Source organism: Sinocyclocheilus rhinocerous, unplaced genomic scaffold, assembly GCF_001515625.1.
Source record: "Sinocyclocheilus rhinocerous isolate Xijiao unplaced genomic scaffold, SAMN03320098_v1.1 scaffold2369, whole genome shotgun sequence".
NCBI classification, from domain to species: Eukaryota; Metazoa; Chordata; class Actinopteri; order Cypriniformes; family Cyprinidae; genus Sinocyclocheilus; species Sinocyclocheilus rhinocerous.
The window spans coordinates 20501-37529 of NW_015645530.1; the positions used below are offsets into that span (position 1 = coordinate 20501).

At 35.5% G+C, this 17029-nt stretch overlaps 2 protein-coding genes across 2 annotated transcripts in view; one reads left to right on the top strand and one right to left on the bottom strand.

Moving 5' to 3' along the window:
* The window catches only part of LOC107706079 (UDP-glucose:glycoprotein glucosyltransferase 1-like), a gene marked incomplete at its 5' end in the record, with an annotated part of 22843 nt that extends 20294 nt beyond the window's left edge, over nt 1-2549 (top strand). The window contains 2 exons of the mRNA XM_016509657.1: nt 1790-1961; nt 2052-2549. Coding sequence (XP_016365143.1) covers nt 1790-1961; nt 2052-2074 — 195 coding nt within the window. The remainder of the gene's footprint in view (nt 1-1789; nt 1962-2051) is intronic.
* A 126-nt stretch (nt 2550-2675) lies between these two features.
* Nucleotides 2676-8545, bottom strand: dnajc3a (DnaJ (Hsp40) homolog, subfamily C, member 3a). Its single transcript, XM_016509664.1, has 12 exons — nt 8360-8545; nt 7646-7756; nt 7304-7428; nt 7132-7206; nt 6419-6571; nt 5480-5661; nt 5067-5186; nt 4210-4315; nt 3985-4105; nt 3664-3796; nt 3409-3557; nt 2676-3317 (listed from the first exon to the last, which is right to left on the bottom strand). Exons 1-12 carry the CDS (start codon nt 8439-8441, stop codon nt 3157-3159), a joined length of 1518 nt encoding a protein of 505 aa, XP_016365150.1. The 5' UTR covers nt 8442-8545; the 3' UTR covers nt 2676-3156.
* Between the last annotated feature and the right edge of the window lie 8484 nt (nt 8546-17029).

The following is a 17029-nucleotide window of genomic DNA, read 5'->3' on the forward strand; positions in this document are numbered from 1 at the left end:
ATATATATATATATATATATATATATATATATATTACAGTATTTATTAGTCTTGGTTAATATACGTTAATAAAAATATTAATATTGTTAATTGCTTGTTATATAACTTTTTATCTAAAACAATGTAATGGTAAATATTGAAATTAACATAACTGACATATACTAAGATTATTAAATGCTGTAGAAGTATTATAGCTGATAATTTGTTAACTGATACAGTTAATATAGTTAACTAATGTTACCAAACATAACAAGACCTTATTGTACAGTGTTACAGATAAACATTAGAGTTTAGATATTTTATATCCCCTAGCATAACCCCACGTATTGTATTTGGCACTGATTATAATTTCAGCAATAACTATCAATTTGCTTTGTTTCATTTGAAAAAAAGACGATATTTGAAGTGATATCAGGTTGAAATGCCTGTAGTCTGATCATACCCAGATTTCTTCATTCCCACTATGACTAACGCACATACAGAGAGCGACAAAAATAGTAGTCTCATTTACACCCTCTTCCTCTCTGCCGGCTGCTCCTGAGAGGTGGAGAGGGAAACGGCAGTGAGGGAAATGGGTGTGAGGGCTGCAGCTCACAGCACAGGCTGGACTCAGGTCTGACGCAGGTTTAGAAGAGTGCTGACCTCCGCATTCCATCCAGCACACTCTCACCTCATTAATGTATACCAAGTTTAGTTGTGAAAGTCTTACTCCAGTGCTGTGTGGGGTTATTTTTACTCAAACACACTATAGGGAAGCAATTGTCATTTTTTTTGTTTATTTTATTCTTTTATTTTCGTGCCAATGTGCTTGCAGTCACCCCATAATATCATTGCTTTACCGTTCCATAATAATGAATAGTTTTCTCCTCTATATGGTGCTCATTCGTTTTGCTGTTTAAAAATGTTTAATTGCTAATTAATTGCTAATTTAATTAAAGTTAAATCCCTTTTAGTTTAATATATATATATATATATATATATATATATATATATTAATCAGATGACTAGAAAATACTTTATGGAAACTTTAATGCAATAATGTTCATTGCATAAAGACTCAGTTCTTAAATTCAGTCATACAGTTGATCTAGTGTATTTAGCCATTGTTTGTCATTAGCACAGTTGTTGCTACTTTTCTGTGCACATGAACACATTTTTATATAAATCTGATGATTCAACAGAAAAGCTATTGGGTCTTGAACTTTAAGCCTCATGTTTCTTACAATATGATGTGTTGTGTGAATGTTAATTTATTCTTAATCTACACTGTCTTTCAAAAGTTTGAGGTTGGTGGTAAGACTTTTTGTTTGTAAATGTTAAATACAGGAAAAACAGTAATATTTAAATATTATAATTAAAAAAAAACTCCTTTTCTATTTTAATCTTTCTAATGTTTATTTTGATGCTTAAGAACCATTATTTATTATCAATGTTAAAAACAGTGAAATTGCTGGTTCTCAACTGGTGTATCCAAACTAGTAACCAGTTTGAGCTCAGTTGTGGTATGCTTTTTGTTTTGCTGTCTATTCTCCGATATGATGTAACTTTTCTGAACTTTGTGTGCCAGCGGCACAATCAAAGTACCGTTATGTTGTAAAAAAACGTGTTTTGTGACTCAGAAGTCATGAAAGTGTTGATATCAAGCTCTATTATAGATGAACAGCATTGGCAGTTTTCACTTTAAGTGCTCAAGAAATTAAATTAGGCCACTATAAGCACTGATGGAAAAGGTTGAAGGAAGTGTTTTGCCACCACAATTGACTGTTTTCTTTGTGTTGATTTATTGCAGTGCAATAACCCAAAGACCAAAGAGCCCAAGTTAAGTGCAGCAGTGAGGATTGTTCCAGAATGGTCCAAGTACGACAATGAGATAAAGCAGTTTCTCAAACGGGTGAAGGAGGAGAAGGAGAAAATTACTCAGGGTAGAGCATCATCATCATCATCATCACCACAGCACACAGGTAAGACTTAGTCATCACTAAAATGACTTTTTTTTCTAGTAAGCCTTGTGTATAAAGCACAGTTCATAAACATCATCTGTATTTTAACAGGCACTCGACGTGATGAACTTTAGCACTTGAGTGCTCATGTTTGCACCTACAGTATCTTCCTGTGAATCTTGAACTCAACCATACAGAGATGTTTTCCACAACAAGAACACTGAGGAAATACACACAAGGAAACATTTTAAAGGACTTCATGACATTTTTTATGTATATGAATTTGAATGAAGGTTTAGTTTGAATGCTCTCTGACTTCAAGATGTAAACTGTATACATGACATAGCTTTTTATAAATAATTGTTGACAAAAAGATTTCAAACAATTGCAGCGTTATCTGATATGTTTGGCCAGTTTATGAAATTACAGTGGCACTGGTGTATATTTATAAGGGACAAACATGTCAATATTGTGTACATTCCTTCAGGTAAGATTATAGATGTTTATACTGTTTCAGTTCACTCCACATGGCCATCAAATTCCCATATTCATTGCTGTCAAAGTCAGCTCTGCAGATCCATTGGGATGCAGTCTCTGTATCCAAATTATTGAGACGGATCCTTTACATTCCGTTTTATTTATATTACATCATTGACTCTGTACACATTTGTTTCTATGCCTTGATGTTCAAAGATGTGGATTTTCTCAGGAATAAAGTGATTTTTATTCTGAAAGGGGGTACAAGTCTTTTATGATACACTGGGTGATTTAAATTCATTCATTTTAATGTTAGAAGCATTTGATTGCACAAATTTGTTTAATCAAACACAGCTATGCTCTTCAGTCATAGTAAAAACAGACCAAAAAGTCATTAAAGTTAAATTTAAATAAGCATTCATATCTCTTTATTTCCTTATTTACAGCATAGTTTGATTCACAGAAAAAATAGCATTGTTTTCTATGTACATATTATTCTTGGGAATGAAAAGGTCAGCGCTCACAGACTTTGCTTGATTATTAACCTTGCGCTCTGGATTGTAAGATCCCTGAAAGTATAGGAGCTGCTTTGAAGAATGACCGTTAGCAAACGGGATCACTTGATAGCGTGAGATAGGTGTTTGAAGGCAAGCCGTGCCTGTGGGCGGGTTCAGAAGGTGCCAGTTCCTATAGGCTGACTCCAGCACATATCCAGGCCCTAGGTCTATTCAGCCGAGCCTTAGTTGAAATTGAATTTGAAATTAAAAGGTCCAGAACCGAAAGGATTGAATCCCTGGAAGTTTTCCCAGCCACCGTGGAAGTGGTGGTGGTGATGCCCCCCACCCTGCTGACTCTCTGGATCCATGGGGTCCTCGCCCTGATCAAACTTACTCCTCATCTCTGCAGAGAAACAGAAGAACTAGACTAATTACCACAGAACATTAACCGAGCAACAACAGAGTGAAGCTACAAATGTGGCACTAAAATATACCTGGATCGGTGAGAACTTCTTTGGCTTGAGCGATGTCTATGAACTTCTTCTCTGCCTTTTTCTTTTCTTCTGCATCCTGGAAGTTGTCTGGATGCCACTGCTGCGCCAGCTTTCTGTATGCTTTCAGGATCTCTTTCTTTTGGGCGGTTCTGCAAGCACAGCAGTTTAATAAGAGTGTTTACTTACTTTAAAATAAGTATTAGGCCTCTGCATTGATTCACAGATGACACAGAGTTGTTGTGTGTATTATCTAACCTCTTTACACCCAGGATCTTGTAGTAATCTCTCTTCTGGGACTGTTTGAGGAGCCGCTGTGCTCTTTCCAGACCCTCCTTGATCTGCCGATCATTCTCACTATGTTCTTTAGCACTCTCAAAGTCCTTAATGGCTGCAAAAAGAACACAATTCGGTCACTTCACCTCATCATTTTAAGAGCAATCTTGAGGAAAAAGTATTAAAAGTAGTCAATTTCCTATGTATAAAACATCACCCAGTTATTAATAAAATATAAAAACTGGTTACAATGGTTCAAATTAAAAAATAAAAATAAAAATGTGTCCATATATCCAGATCTACCCTCTTCATACTGGTCATCCTGGAGGTAGGCCTCTGCTCTGTCTTTTAAAGCATTCACATTCTGAGGGTCTGCTTTCAGAACTTCACTGCACACTGAGATGGCTTTGGCAGTTTGTTGGTCCTGAGGAATAGGATCAAAACATAATCACTCACATCAGTTACGCGCAGATGCAGTGTATGCTTTGGTAGATAGCGACACCTTGTGGTCATGGAGCTCAGTCTCACCTTTGACAAACAGTGGCACATGCGTTCTTTGGCGTTAAGTATGAATTGAGGAACATTTGGTTCAGTCTTCATAACGGACTCATATTTACTAACTGCATCGCTGTACCTGGGGATTTAGTAAAACAATCATTTAGTTTCTTTAGATTGTCAATGAGTGTACATTCACTTGAATGGGTTTCAATCAAATTTATCATAAGTGGCAGTAAAGAATATTCTATTTCAAATAAAAACTGTTCTTTTAAACTGCATTTTTTAATTTATTGAAGAATCCTGGAAAAGAATCCTCAAGTGCAAATTCTGAAGAATTATGTGACACTGAAGACTGAAATGGCTGCTGTAAATTCATCTTTGCCATCACAGGAATAAGTTACACTTTAAAATATATTAAAATAGAATATAGTTATTTTAAAGTGTAAAAATATTTAATAATATTACTGTTTTTACTGTATTTTTAATTAAATAAATGCAGCCTTGAGCATAAAAGACTCATTTCAAAAATTGTAAAAGTTTAATAAATTACAGACCTCAAACTTTTGAATGATAGTGTGTATGTACTATTTCTTTAGTTAATTATATTCAAATGAATTAATAAATTAATGAAAATGTATTTTATTTTATATATTTAGGGTATCCTGGAATCCCTGTGACCCTGCATAGGACAAGTTTGAAAAATGGATGGATGTGTTATATTATATGGAAATATAAAACAAAAACAAAAAATAAACATTCCTAAAAAATAACTAAAATAAGAAAAATAATCTAGATCACAATATTATTATTAGAATTATTATTAATGTTATATTCTTTCAAATGTTGTTGTTGTTTTTTTTACAAAATATAGCAACATTGGGACATACATTTGCTGCTGGATCAGTTCCTCAGCAGCTTGTATCTGTTTGTTGAGCTTCTTAACTTGCTTGTAGTGGCTGAAGCACTGCTTATGATCCGGGTCCAGTTTCAGACACTCCCTCACCTCACTGCAAAAAACCACACACACTATTAAGCATGGGTCCAGCTGCTAAACGTTTATTACAAATTCAAAATAACCAGACTGAAAACTGGATGCCACTCACTTTGGACATGCAGCATACTTGTACATTTATCTTTGCATACATTGCATTTCATTTCACATACTATTATTAAAACATAGTAGGCAATATAGGTTAAGGTCTATATTGTGCAATACGCTAGTAGGCTTAGAATGCTTTTGTAGCATACATGAACTCCAAACTCCCAGAACTAAAGCATTAATAACTACATGTTGTCTTACTTGAGGGACATCTCATGGTCTCCCAGGTTGTAATAGATGGTGCTGAGCTTGTAGAAAGCCTGAGTGTTGTCACTTTTTAGTTTTGAAGCAGCCTTGAGGTCACTGATGGCTTTGCCCATTTCACCCAACTGAACGAAACACTCTGCCCGCATCTCTCTGGAGTCCGCATCCCAAACACACGTCTGAAAAGATGACAAGCAAATAAAAAGGACTTGACAAATCTTGTTTTTTTATAATATTTATAATAATAATACCTTGCTATTGGCAGTTAATATGATATTTGTTCTGTTTACAGTTCCTCCAAAGCAAACATGATGACATTACTGAACAAAGAGTGCCCTTATTGAGCACAGGACAAAAGCACCTGGATCACCTACAGGAAACAGGAACCTCTTGAAGGTCAATTTAAACTTTTGAGTTACTAAAGTAGGGACATAAATTAAGGTCAATGTTATTTTAGTATCATTGCTATACTATTATAGATAGTATTGATATTTCTAATTAGATTCTATTTTTACATGTTCTATTTTTTTATTGTTATTTACAGAATATAGCAGTTTTGGGACATACTTCTTTGGATCAGTTTTTCAGCAGTCTGTGGTGAGCTTTCAAAAGTTTGTTACTTTAATAGTCATTGATGTACTATTATAGCTTCTGTTAATATTTCAAACAAGATTGTATTTTTTATATTTTCCGTTTTCACTTTCATTTTAATTGAAGTTTTAGTAATTTTGTTGTTTTTTTTATTTTTTAGTAGCTTTTGATGTTTTTTGAAATATGCATATATAGTTTTTCTTACTTTTTATTTATTTGTTTTAGTTATTTCGTTTTTTATGTTTTACGTAAGTTTAAGTTTTTCAGAAAACAAAGATACGTTGTTTTCTTGGCTATAGTTCTAGGTTTAGTTAATGATAATAACCCTGATCCAGGTTAACTCACATCAATGATAATGTCGAGGTGCGATACAGCAGAGCCGTAGTCTCTGCGGGTGAAATCGCTCTGTGCCTGGCCCACCAGTCTCTGAATTTCATCAGATTTCTTCAGCTGGCTCTGTGCCTCCTGCTCTTCCCTGCTGCTTGGGTTTGATTTGAGCTAAAAGACAAAAAAAATGTGTCACACTTAAGAAAATGAACAGAAAGCAAGTGTCAAAACAGCAGAACAGTTCAATTGTGCACGTTAAACGAAGCCTTTGGGGTAATGACAGGAAATATACCCCACTGACTCACCCAACTAAGAATACTCTGGAGAAGGATGAGGGCACTTCAGAGAGACTTAATTAAATATTGTTTCCTCATAGGTATTACAATTGAAATGTTCATGTGATATAGAATGTACTGTCATTTTCTTCAGAAGATTTATGTGGACATGATAACTAGGTGTGCACTGATCAGAAAATACCATACAGTTGCCAATACCAACAGCCTGTATTTTAGCATTATGTTCAACCGATACTAAAATATTTATTTTTAAAGAACCACTTTTATGGCAGTTTTAATATTAAACCATATGCTACAGAAAAATGGACTATACAGTAAAATTACAGAAATCAATTCACATTCGGGTGTTATTACAACCGACCAGTTAAAGATGGCAGGTAATGATCAACCGGTGTCCAACTGGTGCATCCCTAATGCTAATCAAATGCCACGCACCACTTTTTTGAAATCCCTTTCTGCTTCATCAAGTTTGCCGTGTTTCAGCAGTAGGTTTCCTCTCTGAAGCCTCGCCTGTGGATTAAGACGAAACACTGGTTAAACAGGTTTTGGTAAATCATATAAAAATGTTGTACATATTTTACAGTGTGAATTGATTCTGAGAACCCACCGATGTGAAGTCCGGTTTAAGTTCGATGACTTTGCTCAGGTCTGGTAATGCAGATTTTGACTTTCCCATGGCAAGGTACACAGTTGCTCTCCTATAGTACGCCATGTAGTTTTTGGGGTCACCATCTGACAATTAAAAAAAATAATAATATTTAAATTAAATTAATTTATTAATTTAAAAAAAAAAAAGAGTATGTGGTATATATATATATATATATATATAATTTATTTTATATGATTAAATCTAGACACGTTGCTTACATCGAAACTGCACTGTGTGGAAAAGAATGCATTACACACAAGATTTCATTTAAGTTCTCATGTAAAAAGATCCAGTACTCACCAACAGCAGCGTGGAAGTGAGAGAGAGCATCTGCCAGCTGTCCAGCAGCCAGAAGCTTCTTCCCCATCTCCAGATGATTCTCAACACCACCATCCTTCCCTCCATTAACCCCTGCAATACACGTGAAAGGCAAATACGTTTTAATCTAGATGAACCACATAGCACAATAAGGTACACATGCAATACCTGAATCATGTGTTCAGTAGTAGCAGTATAGCACACTGGAGTAGTGCACATTAGTGTACAGTTAGTATGGCAATAGCATAGTATGCCTCAAACGTGTCCACTAGCGTCGAGCAGAGTACAATAGAGTCAGGAAGACTAGATTAGCAAACATTTTAGTGAAGTGAAACAGTGACAGACAACATACATTGTTGCAATGGAATCACAGTATTCCTGCTATAGACAAAATATATGCTATAGACAAAATAACATCACAAAAACTAAATAAAAAAACATAATTAACGTTTAAAGCATGCTTGACAGGTAACTAGATCCTCAGCAGCGTGTTTCTGGACTATTTTAACAGTTCTCCATATGTAGTTCATGAGTAACGTGTAGACATCTAAACAGCTGGGATTTTTCATCTCTCACTGACTTTCTTTGAGTTAATTTATAAAAACAAAGTCACTTTCTCTAAATAACTGCCATGAAGATGAACATATACAAAACTGGTTAAAAATCATTTCTTAAACAATAGAACTGACCACTTACCTTCGTATCGAAGATCGATCAAAACTAGTAAAAAAGGAACGTAGTTTAGTAGTTTGTGCGCCACCGGGCTTATGGCAACCATGTTTACTTTTCTTTCCTCCGTCAAATCACTGAATTAACGTTTAAAGTTCCTATAGACACACTGGACATTCGCATAGCTGTCGGGCCAGTGGACATCATGCCCACTGGTCGTGGGGCACTCTGATTGGCTGATATTTCTCTAAACCCCGCCCATCGCGCCCTGTTAAACGAAGGCTAGCCACGGCATCATTATTTTGGTTCTGTTTGCGCATGCGCGGCAGTGAGCGTGCACACTGGTGGAGGGGGGAGTTAAGACGTGTGACATCTATACGAAATTTATATTTATTATGTAGAACTGTATTTTTCGACTTTGTCAGAGGATTTTTTTTGCCGTCTGTAACTGGCTACATTTACGCACGTCTTCTCAGCATGATTCTTGAGATAAACTGTGGCAGAAAAGGGCTAAATTTCTCTTCTACATATTTTCTACCGTTCAGCCAGCTGTAGCAGTGCTTCCAAGCCTGAGGAACTCATGTGATGTTGCATGTGTCATGTAAACATGTATTTTGTCTGGGCTCCGTATTTCCAAAATAATGAGACACTTGAAGACATTATCTTATCAACAAAAAAAAAAAACTTTTTTTTTTTTAGAGAAAATCAGGAAGAATCTTCGTTGTTGATGTAGTTTTCTCAAAGAGAAATCAAATACAAAGAGGCAAGCACACTATGTATGCAGCAAAAGAAGACAGCATTGCTGAAGTGATAACTGGTCAAATGCATAATTTATTTATGTTTGTAACCGAAATGTAATGGCAGTGTTTCATCAGTCTCATCATGCCATTACTTGACTGAAAAAACACTTTCCCTTTTATGTGAAGTGATTCATGCTATAAAAGGATGATAACCATGAACTGTTCACATACACCATCATCTTGTGATCAGTAACATCATCAGTCCTATAAGAGGATTCAGAGTCTAAGCTATTTGTTGCACTCTGAAATCACTGGTATTGTTTGTGGTCCTTTTTCAGAGCTTATCAAAACATATTGCTTAAATATTTTGACCATCTTTGTGGAGATTACCACAAAAGCATTTCCAGTTTAATTATTTAGAGTCTTGTAATTGAAATAAACTACTCTCTAAAGTGACGTTTTGCTAGTTTATTTAGACTTGATCAACTGATGTGCAGCATCTTCAATGGTTTGAGTGGATCTGCAGTCTGATTCCAGGTAAGAACATGTCCAGCTCATATGTGAATTTTCACTTGAATTAACAAGGCTTGTATTAAACAACTGCATGATATTATCTGACACCATCAGTCAGAAATGAATCAGCGTGATTTTTTGTGTTTCTTTTCATAGTAAAATGTATTATTATTATTTCAGTGCCGACTGTCGAGACTTTGTGTGACCACGACACAATTCAACATCGCCGGCTCTGTGTACTCTAGAGCAGAGCATGCAGAATCAGTGTTTATCTGGATTTTATGTATCTCTGAGATTCCAGTCGTCCTCTTGACCCTGTTTGCATTGTGTTTTCTCATCAAGTCTAATCGTGCTGCTTCAGTTTATGTGATTCTTTCATATCTGTTACAGATCATTTTTGTGTTGATATCAACAACCCAATGGGAATCTAGAGAATCAAAGAGTGCATATAAGTATTGCTTGATTGTGGGTCTGCATTTCATGGCATGTATTGCTATTGAAAGATACCTTTTGGTTTCTGATCCTATCTGGTACAGAACTCACCGTTCAGTCAAATTCTCCTGTTTTATTTGTTTCATCATCTGGTTAATGCCTCTGATCTTTGCAGGGATAAAAACAATTCTCTAAAATTTCATGGCCTGTCCTAATGTCTAGCGTATTTTATCCCTAATCCTCCTGTGTTTTGTTGGTACTTGGAAGGGCCTCTCTCACTCAACATGGCAGTCTTTCTCTTGTGCTGCTGAATTACACCTTTCTCATTCTCCCCAATGCAATTAAGGTTTTTATTAAATTCTTTGGATTTTCTGTAAGCCAAAGAATTTCCAACTTTTTTACTGTCTCTGGTATCTAAACCCATTTGTTGACTGTTTATTGTACTTGTTCATGAGAAGTGATGTTGATGATATACTGGCATATACTGCTGTAGTGGCTCTGACAGACATCATACAGCACAACGCAACCAGTACCAGCACTCATCATCATAATGTGCAGTAACTAACAAGTCAAGCCATTTTTATTTATATACAGTAGTGCTGTATTAGCAGCTTCAGTATTAATAGTACCAAAGCAGCACTAAAAAGACAAAAGTGTCATTATTCAGCTCAGTTTAGTTCACTTAATTCACATGTTCAGTGTCAATGTTGCAAAGTTTGTCAGCAATGAAACTCCAACTAAAGCATCTGTACAGAAAACAATAGTGCCATTATTCAGCTCAAGTCAATTCAGTTCAGTAAAAGTTCAAAGTTACGAAACAAACAGGTGTGCAAAGTGTTTTCTGATAACCTTACAGCATCACAGTGTTTCCTTTAAGACTTATAAATAAATCATCTTTCTGAAAATTGCATGAAAATGTGAAGAGGAAGCAGATAAGTATGTTTTCAGGGATGTCCTGCAAAATTAAAGAGCTCAATGAATGAAATAAAATGTAATAGGAATCATTGTCTCAAGCATTATACCGGACAAATAAATAAATCTCTAATTTCACATATAAATGCGAATAATGGCCCAAAGATGTTGACACTGCTCATTTAATCCATCAGTTACAAGCCTTTGCACTCGTATCAGGGGAAATAGTTTAAAGGTTGTTCGAATAGCTCAAATCATGTGCTAATAAGAAGGTGTAGCAGATGCAAAGAAAAGGTGAAATACTCATAAAGGGGTACAGTAAACCCTTTCATAGACCTCTGTATGTGACCTTCTGACCATTTTATCCAACATGTCCTCCAACCAATACGCCCGCATAGGTCGTTTGTCCAAATCCCTGAAATACGACCCATCAGAGCGTATTCTACAATTGCACCATAATTCGGGTTTCGTATAGCTCGGTTGGTAGAGCATCGCGTTATACGACAATATGCAATCATGGGTTCGATCCCAGAAAACGCACGTGCTCATAAAATGTATATGCACTGTAGGCCTAAATCACGATTTTGCATGATTTCTGTGAGGGTAGGTTTAGGGGCGGGGTTAGGTGTGGTCATTCGTACGAATTCGTATGAATTAGCCACCTAGTAAAATATGTACAGATTGCCGTGAGATCGGCTTGGACCATGTAAATAGTCCACAAATTGCATTTAAATAAACAAGCATTTTGATTGGTAATGACAGTCATACGTCATTTCATGACGACAGACGCAACACGACACTAGCTTATGGAAGGCGGACGGGGCCAAATGGCTTTACACGGGACGCGTGAAATGTGACCGTAAAAACACGCACAATTTGCCCGCGTTAACGCGGCAATTTTGAACGCGTTTCTTTTGTACGTGTAGACACGCACGTTTTGGCCGCGTTAAGGCGTCAGTTTTTGCCGCGTTTATTTGGTACGTGTAGACACGCACAGTTTGACACTACTTAAATTAACTAAAATTATTTCTAAATTTGGAAAGTAATTTGAAAAAAAAAAATGCTTTTACTTGTTTTATTTTGTTCAATGTTTGAGGAGCTGCAGCGTACGTACAACAGACATCTGTTAGAGAGAAAAAAGGAGGAGGATATTAAAAACAACGTTTATCCGTTTTTACCGAGGCGATTTAAGGTAAGTTGTAAACACCACATCTGTGATCGTGTGTACATCTGCCGGCGCCGGCATTTTTTAAAATTAACAACGGTTGTTTATGGCGACGCAAAGAATTGTGGGTTATCTGTAGCAGCGAAGGATACACCTCATGCATCCTCCGAATTCCTGTGAAAGAAGGTCGCATTCGGAGTGTCCTACTTGCTTTTCTGAAATGAGACAGTCTCGATGACGTATGCAGCCTTCGAATGCGACCTCCGGAGGGCGCAGCCTTCTACATGAGACACAGCAACTGTCATTATTTTTACGCCCGCTAGAGGGCACTAAACTTTAAAACGTAAATATACTGTAGGTCGTAATAAGGTGCTTGCACAAACGACCTATAGGGTCGTTTTTCTGATTTTATCACCATAACTTGATTATGTGCTGTTATTGTATATGTCTATTGCACCCATATTGATTTTTTTTTTTACTAATGCTGAGCAATATAATGCGAACTACAGGTGTGCAATGTGAGTAAGCACTTTCTTTATTTGATGTGATTGTAGAAATGTCAAAATACTGATGTATAAATCTTTCTGAATTATCTGTGGGATATCTAAAATCCACACAGTATGAACACATTGTTTACATATTCTCATTGTTAGCCGATACATTTCTGGTGGAAACAGATTTATACATTTAGTATAATATTTCTGCAATTGGTCAGTTTATATGTAGGCTATACTGTAGGATGAATTCAGGTAAAGATTTTACTGTGCTCAGCTGGTTTACACTTTTAGAGCATGACAATAGTCTTTAATTAAAGATGGCATATTTATTTAAATGATAAAATAATTTTGGTTGATGTACTTTATACTGTATAATCTATGTATAAAATCTTGTTGATTAAAAAACAAGTTCATGGACATGTTATGTGCCAGTTGTTTCTATGCTGCATAATAGAAGAATGTAAGGGATATTGTTTCTTGAATGGGGTTTAGAAGTGAATAGCACACTATAGGGGTGGGCCTGAAAAGAAACCGAATTACAGGTTTACCCACTTAAAGTCTCAACTGTTCAAAATTTGCATTTTTTTCTATGAGGCTGGGGCCCACAAGGAGACCTCCACTAACTTCCAAGGAGTCCACATGATGACTTAAAATGTATTTGTTTGTGTGTGTGTTTTTGGTAAATTAAACAAACAAAATAAAAAATAATGTATATTCAAAAATGTTTTATTGATAATGTTTCTAATGAACATGCAGTGTTTCCCCTGCCATTATTTTAGGGGGGCGGCCCGCCCCCCCCACGGCACCCCCCCCCCCCCTTGAAGGTCAAGTTAATTTTAAAACCTTATTTTTAAGGAATAAGCATTCAATATTTCTTCAATGTTTTAATTGTAATATTAAATGACCTTTATTTTCCAAAAAATAAAATTTGTTTAATTTTCATTACTTAAAAGATAGATTAAATGAATGTTTTATGCCTTAAAACAAAATGTAAATACACAACACAGAATTTCTGAGCAAAAAAGCATAAGGCTATTGTAAGAATAAATTATTGTTTTTATATTATTGTAAAACTTGTTTTATGCTTTCAAATAATTAGACATGCTAAAACAGAATTTGGTTACAATAAAACATAAGGTTGGAAAAATAAAAACATTTCATAGGGCCCTAAACATGTATTATTTGTTAAACTTTTAATAAATTGATGTTAAATTGTTTAAGTTTCATGATTTTAATTAATTAGACATGCGGTTTGATTAATAAAATGTAATTTAACCATTAAAAAGGAGTCCAGAAAAAAAACGGGGAAAAAAACGGAACACCCCCCCCGCCCCCCCAAAGCCATAAACCTAGGGGAAACACTGACATGGACTTATGCTAACAGAAATGTGCAAATACACTGTAATTAATTGATTACAAGCGTTTAATACTTTTTAACAGGCTTTTAGGTTGTTAATGGGGGAAATGGATTATAACTACAAGGAACAAAACAATTTCCTGGGGAGTTGAGAAAAATCAATGTTTTTTTTTTTTTGTTCAGCACCCCAGGGAAAATATTGGAACTTCTCGGAAAGTCATTTAAACATACTGTATATGTTACATTTCTCAGAACCTCATCATCATTAGCTGATGAGCAACATCTTTAGCGCTGTGCAGATTCCAGGTATGAGAAAGTCTTTTATGTATATGAAATATTTATTCCTATTTGTTATTACACTTGTTATGAATGTAACTGCTGAAATAAAAAGTTTTGTTATTTCTAAATATTGAGATTCCATTTCATTTACTTAACCCTGTTTCCAATGTTTTTTCTCATTACGTCTCATCGTGACACTTTAGTTTATGCAATGCATTTGGTTCTTTCTGATCTGTTAAAGAGTATTAATTATATTATCGACGATCCAAAGGGAGACAATTACATTAATTAGTGCACATCAGTAGCCTACTTTTCTGAAAAATGTAAAAAGACTTTTTTACATTTCAGATATCCCACACATAATTTGTTTTCATTTTTATTAATTAATTAAAAATAAATTATTTGTGGGATATCTGAAATCCACACAATATAAACACAATGGGCCTCACTCATGAAACACGAGCAGAACGAATTTGTGTAAATTCGTTCTTAAAATAACGCCATAGTTCTGACGTAAACTTTCGAATTCAGGAAAATGTTCGTATTTTCAAAATGTTAGTTGATACGAAAGAACTGTACGCCTGCTCCCTACCACGTGTAAATGGTGCGTAAAACGTTCTTCTGTGTTCATTTTGGCAAACTGATGACACTGAATTTGATGCACTGCCATTATAATATTTTACAAGTTCGTTTACTCCGTTTTTCCCCCCTTTCTTGTAGCTGAGAGTTGATAAAATATTTAGCTTTGGGTAAAACGCAGCGCTTGTCACTGTCACTTTTTACCCAGCCGTCCAATCAATGGAGGAGGGGCGGGACAAATACTACACCGACCAATCATCCTACTTGTACAACTCCTGAACAACAATGGAGAAGTTCATATTGCTGGTTACTGCATTTTTATATTCAGTAATATTCTTCAAAATGAGATACTAGTAATATGTTACTGCCGTGGATATTTCAAATCATAGCAACCAAAGCGTCTCTCAGCTAGAAAAACGCTGTGCCACCAAAGCGTTCTCCAGCACCACCAGCTGGCCGTTTTAAGTAGAGCGCCTGACCGTTTTTCAGCTGGCTAAAAACGCTTTGGTGGACACACGCAGGGACGCGGGAAGTACGGGTGCTGAGGGGGCTGCAGCACCCCCTGTTTTCACATGGTTGCAAATGCAACGCCAAGTTTGTTCATTTAAATTTATTCAGTTTTAGCATTTAATAATTTATTTGTAATGATCTCTGAAATGTAAATTGTAAGTGGGCTATAATAAACCCATGTTTATCTTTATAAACATGATTAATTTTACTTGTGATGTTCTCTATATGGGATGATTAGCTTAATCCTCATGAACACGTGACGCTAGCGCATGGTTTCAGACATGAACTGTACAGAATGCGAACAAGATTAACTTTAATACAAGCACGAGCGCCCTATTACGAATGATTGGAATTCATTAACATACACATGTTTAACTATCAAATCGGACGTTTGCGAAGAGTTTGTGAATCCGGAGGAGAGTTTTCGGGAAGGTCTGTTCTGCGCGCAAATTACTCAGAATTTACTCATATATTTACGCAAGTTTCATGAATGAGGCCCAATGTTTGCATGTTCTCTTCATTAGCTGATGAATGTTTGGTAGAAACAAATTTACAGTTTTAGTGTAATTTAGTTTACATGTTTTTGTTTTTGTTTTTTACATATTGTATTGTAATGTATTATTTTAAAAAAAACTAAACATTTGGATCAATAAATCTCCCAAGTGCTGGTTTATGTTAAAAATATAGGAAAATAAAGAAATTATGCCGAAGCCAAAAGACATGATATGGGATTGGTTTATTTAACCAGTGAAATTTAATAGGGTTTATCTCCTCACATTTATTCCCTTATGCTTTCCTGGATTGAATGGGTTTTAGTGGCACACTAAGGGGTGGGTTTGAAAAGAAACTCAATTATGGGTTCTCTCACTTCACTCTCCCACTTCTCAACTCTCAACTTCTTCCATGGGGCTGGGGACCACATGGAGACCTCCGCAAACTTCCAATGAGGCCACATGATGACTTAAAATTTTCTTTTCTTTTATTTTCTTTTCTTTCTTTCATATGGTATCTTTATGTGAGATAGAAACTGGCATTTAAACAATTATTCCAAGAAAACCATTATTTACATAACTAAATAACAATACTATCCATAAAAATATATGGATAGTAAAAATATATAATATATTATTTATAAGCTTGTTTCTTCATGGGGACCTCAATTTAGGTCACCACGGTGACACGAGGCCCCATGAGTCAGTGTGTAGCCTATTCAGGTGTCCCTGAAAAATACACACACACACACACGCACACACTAGCCAAAACATTTGTTGTTTTGCATTTCATAATTATTTTACTGTGGAAGATGACTAGTCAAGTAAAATGTATTTGTATTGCTCTTTTCACAATACGCATTGTTTCAAAGCTTACAGAAAGACTTACTGTTATGTCAATTAAGAGATTTAAAGATTTTTAAATGTTGGTCATTGTTCTATTAAGATAAGTATCTTGTTTAAGTATACAGTTTATTAACTGTATGTAGTAGAACAAAATATGAAAATAACTATTTGAATTATTACCGGCTTGGCCTACAAATTGACCTCACAACTGAACAGCACTATTTCCATCCCACAGGTCTGTGTGAGTATTGTCAGGAGGAGGAATCAGTAGAACATGTTCTATGTCACTGCCTAAAATATATTAAAGAAAGTTCAGAAGGACACCACAGGAGATACTAGATGCAAAGCAAATACTCGGTCAAACAGGAAATTATAA